General features: G+C 38.8%; 1 protein-coding gene across 1 annotated transcript in view; it reads right to left on the reverse strand.

Moving 5' to 3' along the window:
• The window catches only part of tln1 (talin 1), a 52,912-nt gene that overhangs the window by 782 nt on the left and 39,514 nt on the right, over window positions 1-12,616 (reverse strand). The window contains 6 exon segments of the mRNA XM_035668222.1: window positions 1,337-1,462; window positions 6,470-6,652; window positions 6,735-6,797; window positions 7,919-8,044; window positions 8,281-8,405; window positions 10,200-10,305. Of these exon segments, the coding sequence (XP_035524115.1) occupies window positions 1,337-1,462; window positions 6,470-6,652; window positions 6,735-6,797; window positions 7,919-8,044; window positions 8,281-8,405; window positions 10,200-10,305 (729 nt within the window).

Here is a 12,616-nt window from a genome sequence, read left to right on the forward strand (position 1 = left end):
ACTCACAGTATCAAGTTTAAACAAGATGTGATTAAAAGTGTTCATGTATTGATGATGTATAATGATTTTTTGTTTCAACTAATGGTATCAAGTCAAGATTACAAGTGATTAAAAGTTAAGTCAACTTCGACAACTTAAAAAACAATATTGTGACAACTAGAACATTATAGTATAATCAACCTTTTGAACTTTATTTTCAGAGTTGAAACAAAGGTAATCTTCAGTTGAGTTAACTTGCAGTTTTAAGGCAGCAGGTGAACCTTCATTTGCAAGTTAAACTGACCTGAAATGTCTAACAGTGTAGTGGTTCTGAGCGAAGCAGTGGCCAATGTGGCACCTTTCCTCAGATCAGGATCTCGTAATTACAAGATATGGTGTAAAAAAAAATTTTATCCAGTGAATGCAATGCACTTCCGTACTAATTGACTTGTCCCAAAGTTCAATTTACAACTTAAAATAAGAAAAGTTAATCACAGATGAATATACATTTTTGTAATTAGTAATCTAATACACTGGATTAAAAAAATGTAATCTAATCTGAATACTTTTGGATTACTTCAAAATCAAACATTGAAAAAAAATTGACGCAGAGACAAAAACTTGAGTTCTACAAATATTTTTTTTCTCTTTAAACATCTCAAAACATTTTCAACTCAAATAAAATTGTATTTAGCATATTCTGTTGGTCTAAGACACACCAAATGTCTTCTCTAATTATTTATAAATTTTTCAATGTTGAAAACCATTGTTGTTAGCCGTCCACTGGAAGTCCCATGATGCCTTTGGCTGAGTCAATCCAAGATCAAATGCACCTTAAAGGGTCCTGACTATTGTCTTCTGTGTTTGTAATGTCATGTTAAATGTATGTATCTTGTCCTAATTGTTGTCCTAAATGAAGCTGCTGTGATGCAAGAAAAGTTTCAGACTTGATCTGACAATAAAGTCAAAAATCATAATCATCAAGACCATTTCTGATCTCAAACACATTGCACAATGGAATAACATAATTGACCCAACTCCCTTATTATATCCATATCTATAGAGCCCAGAGAGTTCATACAGCAATAGTTCATGAAAAAAGTTCCATCATTACTTTTTAATCTGGCCTTGGGGAAAGATATCAAGTAATTTCAAGTCAAAAGGCTCAAGTCCAAGTGAAGTAGTCACTAGTCACTGTTGTTAAAGTTGAAATTGAGTTGCAAGTAATTTTTTAATTTGTGGACTCTAAAGTCATCAAATTTATGACTCTGGTCTGACTCGATTCCATAGTCTGGTACATATGGTATTTAGGGTAGTTATATTTGTGCTCTCAGTGTGTTTGGGATCTTTGTCTCACCTGAGCAATACCTCCCACCATCTTGCTCTTGACCACCACAGCCTGGTCATCCTGAGCATCGAATGCTGCTTTCTGTGCTGCTTTCACCAGGTTATCAGAGGCTCTTTTCACAGCATTTCCAGCAGCCTGCAGAAACATACAATGACACAAGATGAAAAAATGAAGTTGAGTGTGAGAGTTTATTCTTAAGTCCACACTAGCTTTTTCTGTAGGTTGTCATGACTTAATGTTCCAGAAAAGGTTAGTGTGTGGCCTTGTTTTAAGTTACTTCTCTCAAACGAAAAAACAATAAAGGAAAAATAAGGTTAAATATAAAAGCTTAACAGAGGTCTACTTCTGTTACAGTGGACCATGAGGGAATGTGGAAACAAAGTCATGCAGAGTTGAGGCAGCATACACATTAACTGTGACTCATGTGAACAGCAACTCCAGGAAAGGGAATGATAACTTCCACCAGTGCCCCCCCCCCAGGCTCAGTGCTGGAGCATAGCTGTAAAAGGCAACGAGGAGCAGCCTGCTGAACTACACTCAAAGCCAAACATTTGTCTCATTGGTCCACTCAGATCCAACAAAGAGGATTTTTCTCCTTTTGAGGCTCTGTGGGCTGAAATCAGACACTGAGCTGGCAGAGGACAGTATAGTCGCACACAGTGAGTAAGTAAATGAATCCTCCTCTATCTTTGGTTGGAATGTTACTGTTAGTCTGGCCCTGACATACTGTACAACATAACACTGTTAAGCCCTCTTCATCAGCTGTACAGAGGCCAAACACTTAACTGGTTTAAAACCAAACTGGTTTAAAACTAGACTAACTAAACTAACTGGAGGGCTGATGTTTAGCCAAAAAAAAAGAGCAAAAGCTAATTAACCCCCCATTTGAAGTGGAAGACACCCTTTTATATACACAAAAAATGCACTTAAATCCAGGGACATCCACTCTACTCTGTCTACACCAGACTCATTCCAACAGTGTTTTTTAGTCATTCATCAGTTTAAATCAACACAGCTGTCTAGTCAAGTGTGAACCTATTGTGACGTCATCCATTGGAGTACTGTTTGGATGCCTTGAGTTTGGCATTATGGTCGTCGCCATGTTGTAGTGGCAGTGATGTACTGCCAGATAAGTTGGTGGCATCCCTGGTCACACACGTTCACAGATTACAGATAAACAATAAGACAATGCAGTAACATAATTTGGATTCATATCTGATCAGCACTGCCTAGTTTGACAGTTTGGGGCGTTGAGCTGGATGGACTCACTGAGAATGACTTGCCAATCACAAGGTAGCCACGCCCAAAAGCATACCCTGCTTTATTGTCTATTTTACTCTATATGGGAACATAAATTACTAAATGACCATTATGCTGTATGGAAGAAGACTGGGACTAGAGATTCAGACCAGAAACCGTTTACTGAGCTAATAAATCAAGTGAGAAGTAGGGTAATTTATCCATAAGACTCAATACTATCAGACTTTTTCCCCCGCAGTCAATGGAGCTGCCCCCTGCTGGTCATTAGAGAAAATGTAGAAAGAAGCATTGGCCCCACTTCACACACCCGAAAAGCTCTGTCCACTAATTATATATCTGTCACTGGACAGTGACCTTTCACTCACACTGCAGCCCAACTACAGCAAGCACAAAGCTCAGAGGCCAAGCGTTGCATTGTGGGATTGTTAGCCGAAAGTTGTGTTCATGCCATGGACACTACTTATTCTGTTCTATAAAAGCTGACAATGTCAGCCACCTGGTAGTAATTCCTAGTTGGGGATATGGTTCATTTCTGACAGCTATTGAATCTCCCACAGGTGTCAACCATTGGCATATAAAGATGGACAACATGATAGCTCCCCAAAAGTGATGCCAAAACATCTTGAACGTCCCCTGGTGGCTGACTGCAGTATAGGTCATAGTCCACCCCCTCCATGTTAGCCGTGGGGACATAGGCCAAACTAAAAAGTTAAAGTATACGTCAAATACATTGTTCAAGTACTTAGTTCTTATCACACTGATGCATGTTTGAAATAGATATAATATGCATAACCATGTTTTCATTACAACTATACCACTACATGCCACTGAATTCTACACAATGGTCTTTTAAATAAATGTTAAATAAATAAATCTAGTGTGACAAAAAGGCTAGCAATTTGGATTACCAATTTTACCATGGTACCAAATAACTAACTCCATATATAAAACAGTTCTGTCCATGAATCAGTCACAGTCGGAACAGCCACCATTCCTCAGATATTCACACTCAACTGATGCACTGTACATTACTCAGCACTTTGAATAATTATAACCTTAAAAAGCACCATGGCAAAGAGTGAAGAGAGCAAATGCTGCTGGTGTAATCAAAGATCAGGGCTAATGTTTCCACTTCTTGGTTCCATGGGTGGACTGGTGGATTGTTTCCAGAGCTCCTCTAGACATAAATGTATGGGAATTACTCTGGTGGCAGCTGCAGGCCCAGAAGAGGAGGAGATAAGCCACTGCTGATTGGATCAGAGAATATGAGATGGCCTGGGCAGGCTGATGTGCTCACAGCTAGCATACACACAGCCTTAAAGATAGTATTTTTGGGTGGATGGGGTGACAGGAGATACTTGTAGTTTCTGTTATGTCTTGGGACTGACCGCATCAGTTACACATAAAGGTCACAACAACCCTTCTGTGCTACATTATTATTATCAGTGGGTTAGTGCTTTCAGTGCAATTTAAAGGTCCAGTGTTTAACATTTAGGAGGATCTATTGAGAAAATAAATTAAATATACTGTACTGTTATATTATATAGGTATGTTGTGTATAATCACCAGAAAATAAGAATGGTTGTTTGTTACCGTATGATGAGATCCACAGAGGGAGTGGGTCCTCTTCTTTGGAGGCCACCATGTTGAACCGTCATGTTTCTACAGTAGCCCAGAATGGACAAACCAAATGCTGGCTCTAGCTAAGGCCTGTCGCATTTTTTGCAAGTTATGCGGCCACCATAGTTTCTCCTAAACGCTTGGAAGGCTGAGCTGTATTCAGTTGGAGATGCCACTAAATCCTACACATTGATCCTTTAAGATATTTCTAATTTTACACATGAATGTAATCAGGGCTAACTTGTATTTATATATTATTTATATCAGAATGACGTAGCCATGCATCATACTCTGAAAACCATACACACCGGAGGGGAAAACAATCGGTGTCACGCTAACAAAATGCCTTTCAGGATTCTTTACCCTTTAAGTGTGTACACTGCAGCTTTTAGACATTGTTCTGTTCTTGATAGTGATTGAGTGAGTCACACTAGGGACTAAAAGACAGGATATCTCAGCTTTTGTTGCTCTTGTTCTTTTAATCAGTCTCTTGTGAGTCCCCCAACTTTATGGAAATGCAATACTAAATCTCTGGAGAAATACCCCATTAAAAATAATGAAATGCAGCAGTACGCAAAGGACACTCTTACCTGTGCTAAATATAGATTACACTAATCCTTATGTAGCAGCTGTACAGATCGTGAACCTCACCTGTAACTCTAAACACTCAAACTGCAGCCTATTAATAGCCTGTAACATACTGCCCTCCAACAATCTCAGCTGTTGCAGAATGACTAACGTCATTGTTCGCTCAGCAGGTACTGTAGTTCTGAATCATCAGTGCAGATGAGGATCATACATCTCACTATGCGTTTGCCAATATCAGATAACAGTCTGACTAGGCAGGATTAGAGTAGGGAGGTAACTTTGGGACTAACCCTGGCTTTTCAGTCTTGAGGAAATGGCTCAAGACAAACTCTGTTCTCTCTGTTGCCATGGTAACTAATGCAGATTCATCTTAATACAGGGTCAAATGCAGGTTGGAGGCTGTCTGGCTTTGGTGAACAGAAATAGATTCAGCCACTGTTTAAACATCAAGAGATCAAGAGAAAGGAAGCATGCACGAACCGGGAGAAGTAATTCTGGTAATGTAATTCAGTGTCATTCAGTCACTCAGACGAATATGAACATAAGTCAGTTTATTATTAAGTCTGTTTAGAATGCTTTCACTCTGAACCTGTTGGGTCATGTCCAAAAAAACTCTGGTGCATTTGCCTGTTTAGTTCATTTAAACTGATGTGAAAGATGTCATTGATTCTGGCATGCACCAAACAATCAAATCCATTAGTCTCTACCATGGTGTGTTTATGTTGTGAAAGCAAAGTTGACCAACCACAGTATTGGGGATGGGCATGAACACTTGAGTACTCGTTTAGATGTCGGTATTTGTTCAATGTATCGAGTACTCACATTTAGATGTGCACATACACAGAGGCAGATAACGCTTACTGCTTCCAGTCACATATAACTGATCTAATGTTACAGGCAGAATGATGAGCAGGCATAAAAGTGATGTTCGGAAGTATTTGATAAAAGAAGACGAAATGAACGTGCAGTGCAAGCAATGTAACATTAACCATGTGTATCACTGAACACCAGCAGAGACTTATCACCTCATTTGCTAATGTTAGCAGTGTTAGCAAGAACCACTGTGATAATATAATTCAAAAATATTGAATTATTGCAACCTCTTAATGTTGTGGGTATGATTTTTCTTCATGTTAGCTAATCTGTGGGAGTAGGATAACCTTGACCCCACCTGCATTTTGGCTTGCATTTTCATTTCGGAACCTAATCTTATATTAGATTGTTTTTTTGTGTGTCCTAAAATAAAACTTGAGAGTGCTTGAATATGGAAATGATTTAAATCAGGATTTCCACAGATACATCACAAGTTGAAAACGAGTTGTACCAGCAAGAGTACAAACCAGCTGTGTTGCATTTCAATCATTTAATTTCAGTGTGAAAACCAAGCACACCAGAACTAAAAGGCAACATGGGGTCATTCTTTCTTCGATGTGGAACAAATGAGCTGGAATGCAGGTATGAAAGTGACCTTAGACACCAATGAATGCCACCTCCTGTCTTCTGACATTTTCAGCAGACTGAGCTCTCAGTTTCCTCTCTGACCGTTGCAGCTCTGTCCTTTATTTAGACCTAAATAAGGTGTCCTAAAGTGCCAGACTAACAGAACAGTACATTTGACAAACAGAACTGGGTGTATGTGTGTGAATCAGATAGACATTAAAATGCAGTGCTGACCTGGAGCCTCTTCATGGTCTGTGAGTCCTGGTCAGCCTTGACCTTGCAGGCCACCAGCAGTTGAGCAGTGGAGGCCGCCACCTGTTTGGCTGATGAGATGAGCTTCTCTTCGCTGGCGTGTCCCTGCACCGCAGAGTTAGCTGCCTCACACAGGTTGTTGGTTGCTGCGGCAACCATTCGAGCCTGAGGAATCGAAGGCATTGAAGATGTTTTACTAATCACTTAAGAAATAATTCTTAAATATACCTTAACGGAAGAGACTTACAGCTGAAATAAGCCCCTGAGACCACTGTCCGTCATCCACTGCATTGGCTGGGATCGCTCCCACCTGAAAATACAAGAAAACTGCCTCAGAATCATAATGGTTTCACTATGAGTTCAAGTCTGTGTATCTAAAGCATTTATAGATATCAAAAACATTTAATGCACAAAGGGGTAGCAGGAAACAGTCTGCTGGCTTTTTTTTATTTTTATTTTTTTCATAAAGGCAATAAAAGCCCAAAAAAATACCTTAAAAAATAAAATAAAATCTACACGGCTGTCTGGCTTTCTGCCAGAAACCATGTTGACGAGAATTTAGACTTGAGATATCCAAGCTTAAGATATCGAAAGTAACGAGGTTTGGAAGGAATGCGGAGTTTAAAACTAAGTCAACTGTCTCGAAGTGTATAGAAACAAAGCAAGACAGAAGGTAGTGCTGTGACAACCACTCACTGTTTTATGACAATATTTTTAGATCCTTCCCCACTGGAGTCCGCTCACTCTATGTATGTCTTGGACACAGTCGTAAGATGTGGTTTAATTTTTAAACATCTTTTTGAATTAGTCTTTCTCTCTAAGTAGTAATGATTAATTAATTCTTCAGGTTTTGGTTCCCAAAGGCCTGAAAAAATTTGTCGAACGAGGTCCTACATTGATACACAAAAAGTTGTTGTCCGTTTGTTGTACTTAAAAGAATAACATTGTGTCTCAAACCTTTGTGTTTTACATGGTTCAAGATGCTATCAATCTTGATAACATGCAATGATAAACGCTATCTGCTGATTGGATTATGCATTGGCCCTGGTTTGATCGGGAATGACGGTGTCAGCAAGTCAAAAGCCCCATGGAAGCTCCATTCCTCAGCGGACACCTGTGATAGTTGACCCGTTTAGGACCCGATCAGGGTCGTCCTCACATTCGGCAAAACCTGCTGGTGTTAATCGCGATGACACCATGGCGCCACACTGAGGCACTGATTGAGAGGCTAGACGAAGCGACTCTCCAGGCTTATGTGCACACACGCACCCATGGACACTTACACATGCGCATATGCAACACTTATGCAACACTTCTTAGAAACCTCATTTTACCATTTCAAACTGTGGAGGCTTTAAATGTTGCTGCAAGTATTATTTACTTGACAACTGGGCCTCAGAGTACTCATCCTTTTGGTGGATTTAGACGTACCTTCCCTTGAGCCACCAGCTCCCTCTGTGCTGCTGAAGCAGCTTTGACCAGAGCACTGGTGGCAGCAGCGATAGACTTGGCTGCCTCTAGAATCTGCTCCTCAAAGTTCAAGCTCTCATCTGCCTCCTGTTTACAAGAGAGGGAAACCAACAGTCAATAAACACACTGTTACAGGGCTGTTATGATCTGTGGGCACACAAAAAAGGCCCACCCTTAAAAACTATATAGCATAGGAAAAACTGGTGTCCAGAACTACTTTGCTTATAGCCCAGAAGACATGCAGCACACATATTGTATGTGACCTTGTGGTGAGGTTAACAGGCTCAGTGTGAATGCTGCTACTCCGTAAAAAGCCCTCTGACCTTGGGTTTGGTCCTGGGCCTCAGCTGCTCCAGTTTCTTGGCAGCTGCTTCAATAGCTGCTGCCGCTCCCAGCAGCTCGTTCTCTGCGATGACGGTGGGATCCTCGGGGTCCACCCACTCTGTGCCTACAACACACACAAACAATCTGTGCTTTCAAACATTATAAACTCTTCCCCAGGATTTGTATTTGCTAAATATGGTACAATGGTAATGATAATATGGCTCTCCATATCTTTTAGAATTTATTTTAAAGTTCTGCTGCTTATACAGAAAGGTTTTAACGGACCACTTTGTATCGCGAACTATCATTTTAAGTCACAATGTACAAATTTAGATTGTCCTCCGCCAACCCTATTGTGATTGTGCTGGTTTGTTATTATTTGTCTGCCACAAACGCTCAAATTCCTGTGAGTTGGAATGAGCTACAAACATTAAACTTATCTTATCATTCAAATCGGCTAAAAGTTGTACAGTAACTAAGGCCCACAAATTCAACTTTGGAAAGGCCATGCTCCTAACACAATAAGTCTGACTGACTCGAAACTCGAAAAAGTCCAGCTCAATGCGCTTTACAAAGAAGCCTTCTGGTCCATAAAGTTTCGCCATGATGGATTGTTTTTCTAATCGGCATAAACTGAAAACCAGTAACATTCAATAGAACTTTTGAGAATTTGGCTCAATCCTCACCAATTCTGGTATATAGCATGGCAGGACCCTTTGTCCAGTCATCATAAAACTTGGTAGATATCTTCAGACTGTGATTGGAAAGAGGTCTACCAAAGCATAAGCATTTTGGTGTGCATGGACGATGGATCAAAATCTGAAGCACTGTATTGATTGGTGGAAGGTGTGGCCTGCCACATTTTTGCTGATTACTTAAGATGCGTTTGAGCAATACTAATAAAACTTACTGGAGACACCCAAGGCCAACTCCTGGGTGTATCCACTGAGTTGGGTTTGAATTGGATAGATTGTAGGCTGTGATGATGAAACAAGTGTGTGATTGGTCTCAGACCTTCATTAAAAAGAATTAAACTGTTGAAGTGAGAGATAGGCAAGGATAGGTACTCATAGAAAATCCTCAAAATGGAGGCATCAGAAGGTGCTCTGATCAGATGCTGAACCACCTCAACTGGCTCCTTTCAACATGAACAGATAGACAGATAGATAGATAAATAGATAGATAGATAGATACTTTATTTATCCCGAGGGAAATTCAATTGTGTTAAGTTAGTAAGATGACATTTCAGTGACTCATATTCACATTCAATAGGTGAATTTGATGCTGGATTTGGATAGGATGAAATCCTAATGAACTATAATCCTGCACATCAATCACAGCCACTTTGGTTGGAGTAAAGTGGAGCAGGGGGACATTAATCTGCGATTTAAAGCTCTGAGGGTGACTTTCCCTCTATTTGAGAGAACACTCATTCATGGAATCGCCTTGAGTTCAATGTAATTTGTACTTCACTCTTAAGAGGGGGATCCCAGAACAGAGCTGTGTGAAACTGTAGAACTCTGAGGGGGATATTTACTAATCCTACTTCAAATTACTGTCAAGTCTCATTTGCATGAAGTGCTCTAAATAAGAGCTGATGCTGGGCTATTTAAGACACATCTTCTGCATCTGTGAAAGGCAGTGTACAGTGTAATTTCTTATCTGATATTGTACATCAGTATTATTTTTTAAATGTCATCAACATATTAATGAATTATGATTGAAGCTCACTACTGCAACAAATGTGTGTAAATGGATGGTCTTATCCCCACATCTATCCTGCTGTTAGACATATTTAGACAGATCAATAAGGACACTGACGCAATGGAATGCAAACTGAGACACAAAAAGACAACCTAAGGAATGTAGGTTTGTTCTACTTTTGTTGTGCCGTTGAAGAGGTCAAAGGCTACGATACCTTTCATGGCCTCTGCAGCCTGGATGAGCTCAGTGACAGAGCCTGCCACCCGCTTGGAGTAGCTGGCCAACTGTTGCTTCAAATCATGAGAGGGCTTCTGGATGATCTGTGGGTAAAAGGAAACAAAGTCACAACCTTTAATTAAACCTTTTTTTAAACCATTGACTTTCTATATTACTAGGGCTCATTTACAGAAATGTTTTTAGATTTATATTTGTCTTAAGATAATTTCTGACGGTGCGCTTAGGTTTGAAACATAAAAGATACAGAGCATAAAAAACCTTACTTATGCAGGTTCTAAGAAGCCCTTTTGTAAAATATGCACCAGTGATCTATAAATCTCAAATTAACATAAAAGCTACAGCACCTGCTATAGAAATTTCCTCTTACATAATGCTTATACAAATGAGGGTTTAATCAGGAATAGTCATGGACCAAAGGACAGATGGTGAATTAACAGTGTTATGACTTTTATTTATTTAATTTGTCATATTGATCCACCAACCAGCAGTTATTTTAGTGAGAAATATATATTTTTGAAACGGTTCCTTCTTCTCCCGCTAAGCACAGTTTACCAACCAGAGTCTGGCTAGCTGAGGCAACAAATTGTAAGGTTTGTACAGAATACAGTTTCTTTATGGATTATATTGATGCTGAATTGACAAAAAGGCTGTTGACATATGACACCCTTGATCTTGAGATATGTGGTTTTACAGACACATAAGGGATTGTTAATATGTTGTATTTCTTAAAGGGAGTTTGGGGTAATATTTTCCCCACAGAGTGCAGGGAGCTTTTCAAACTGCTATGTATGTTTATATTTTTTGACATTTTGTCACCACTACAGAAATACAGTATGATAAGATTGTCTCATTGCTGTTAGTTATTGGTTCGATAGGTGTGCTACTCTGGTATTGTTGAACAATGGCGCTGATAAGATACAATGCAGATGCATAGTTTGTCAATCCACAGACAGTTTACGATGTAGAGGTACTCAGTAACAATACCACATGACAAAATATTAACATTAGAATATGTGCCTTCATACATGAAGTGAAAATGTTTATTTTTTTTCACCTGGTCTTTATAAAACATAGGTCATTCAAAATTATAAATAATAATCAATATCAACTGAAATAAATAATTTTATTGTGATCGCGCAGCCCTACTAAAAGTCAGCCATTAACTGTTGTATGTTAATGTTATAGTTTGCCTAAATTCTTAATTCTATTAGTCTATTAGTTGGTTGTACAGTAGCTTTTTGTTATCCTATCAGAGTTTTTTTTTCTTTTTTCTATTGATTAAGTCATCATAAGTTACAGAGACTGTTACATCAAATGTATAATATAATATTCAGTGTTGGGTCAGATTACTTTGAAATGTAGCCAGTTACTGAATACAAATTACATGGACATTTTTGTAATTTAACACTTTTGGATTACTTCAAAATCTAAATTTGAAAATATTGCACCTTATACTAAGAAATGAACACACCCACAAAAATGTAATTCCACAAATATTCCTTTTTGTCTTTAAACATCTTACATTCAAAACAAATATGAATGTAAATAAAATTTGTTTTACATATTCAGTTCAGTTTGTGAAGGTTATTGTTAATTTTATTTTTTAATTTTTTATTTGTACTAACCTCATTCCCGTATCAAGATCTATAAAGTCCAAACTGTTTATACAGCTTTAGTTACATGAATAAAAGTTTGATTATTTTTAAAATTGCATTGTATTCAAAAATTGTATTTAAATTTTAAGTAAATCATGACAATGTAACTATGAAGTTAACTATAAAGTTAAGTTGGATTTGTTGGTGCTCAGTGTGTTTGGGTTTCAGTGTGTGTCCTCAGACTGTCCTAGGTGGACATGCAGTATTCAGGTTGGAGCAGTGTGTGACAGGTGCAGGGCATTAACAGGGCTCAACCCATACCCAGCTCAAGTTTATTCAGATGTGTTGTCATTAGAAGATAGAGGCAAGGACGTAACTGCACAGGAACGCATGCAGCAGGCCAAACTAATGCCACTGGCAAACACATCCACATACTGCACACCAACAAACTGTATTACAGAAAAATGGAAAAATATGGCATGTTCGGTATTACACAAACACAAACAATTCCATGCATCAATTCTAGAAAAGATTCATTCATCTGTGATTTTATCAAGTTTAAAAGGTAAGAAGTCTCACTGTGCAAGACATCAGCAAAGACCAAACCATTTCACTGAGCAACATGATCAGCAGGCAATGGTAGTACTGGGTTCCCTACAGAGGTCAACAACCACAGAGGCAGGATCACAGGCTCAGATCAAAACTACAGTGTATTCAAATCACACTTTTTCATGATGTTTAACACTTAATCACAGTGGATGGAATTCAGATAGTTAGTTTTCACACATACCTCATTTGG

This window comes from Morone saxatilis, unplaced genomic scaffold, assembly GCF_004916995.1.
Source record: "Morone saxatilis isolate NCDOM2014 unplaced genomic scaffold, NCSU_SB_2.0 Contig21, whole genome shotgun sequence".
NCBI lineage: Eukaryota > Metazoa > Chordata > Actinopteri > Moronidae > Morone > Morone saxatilis.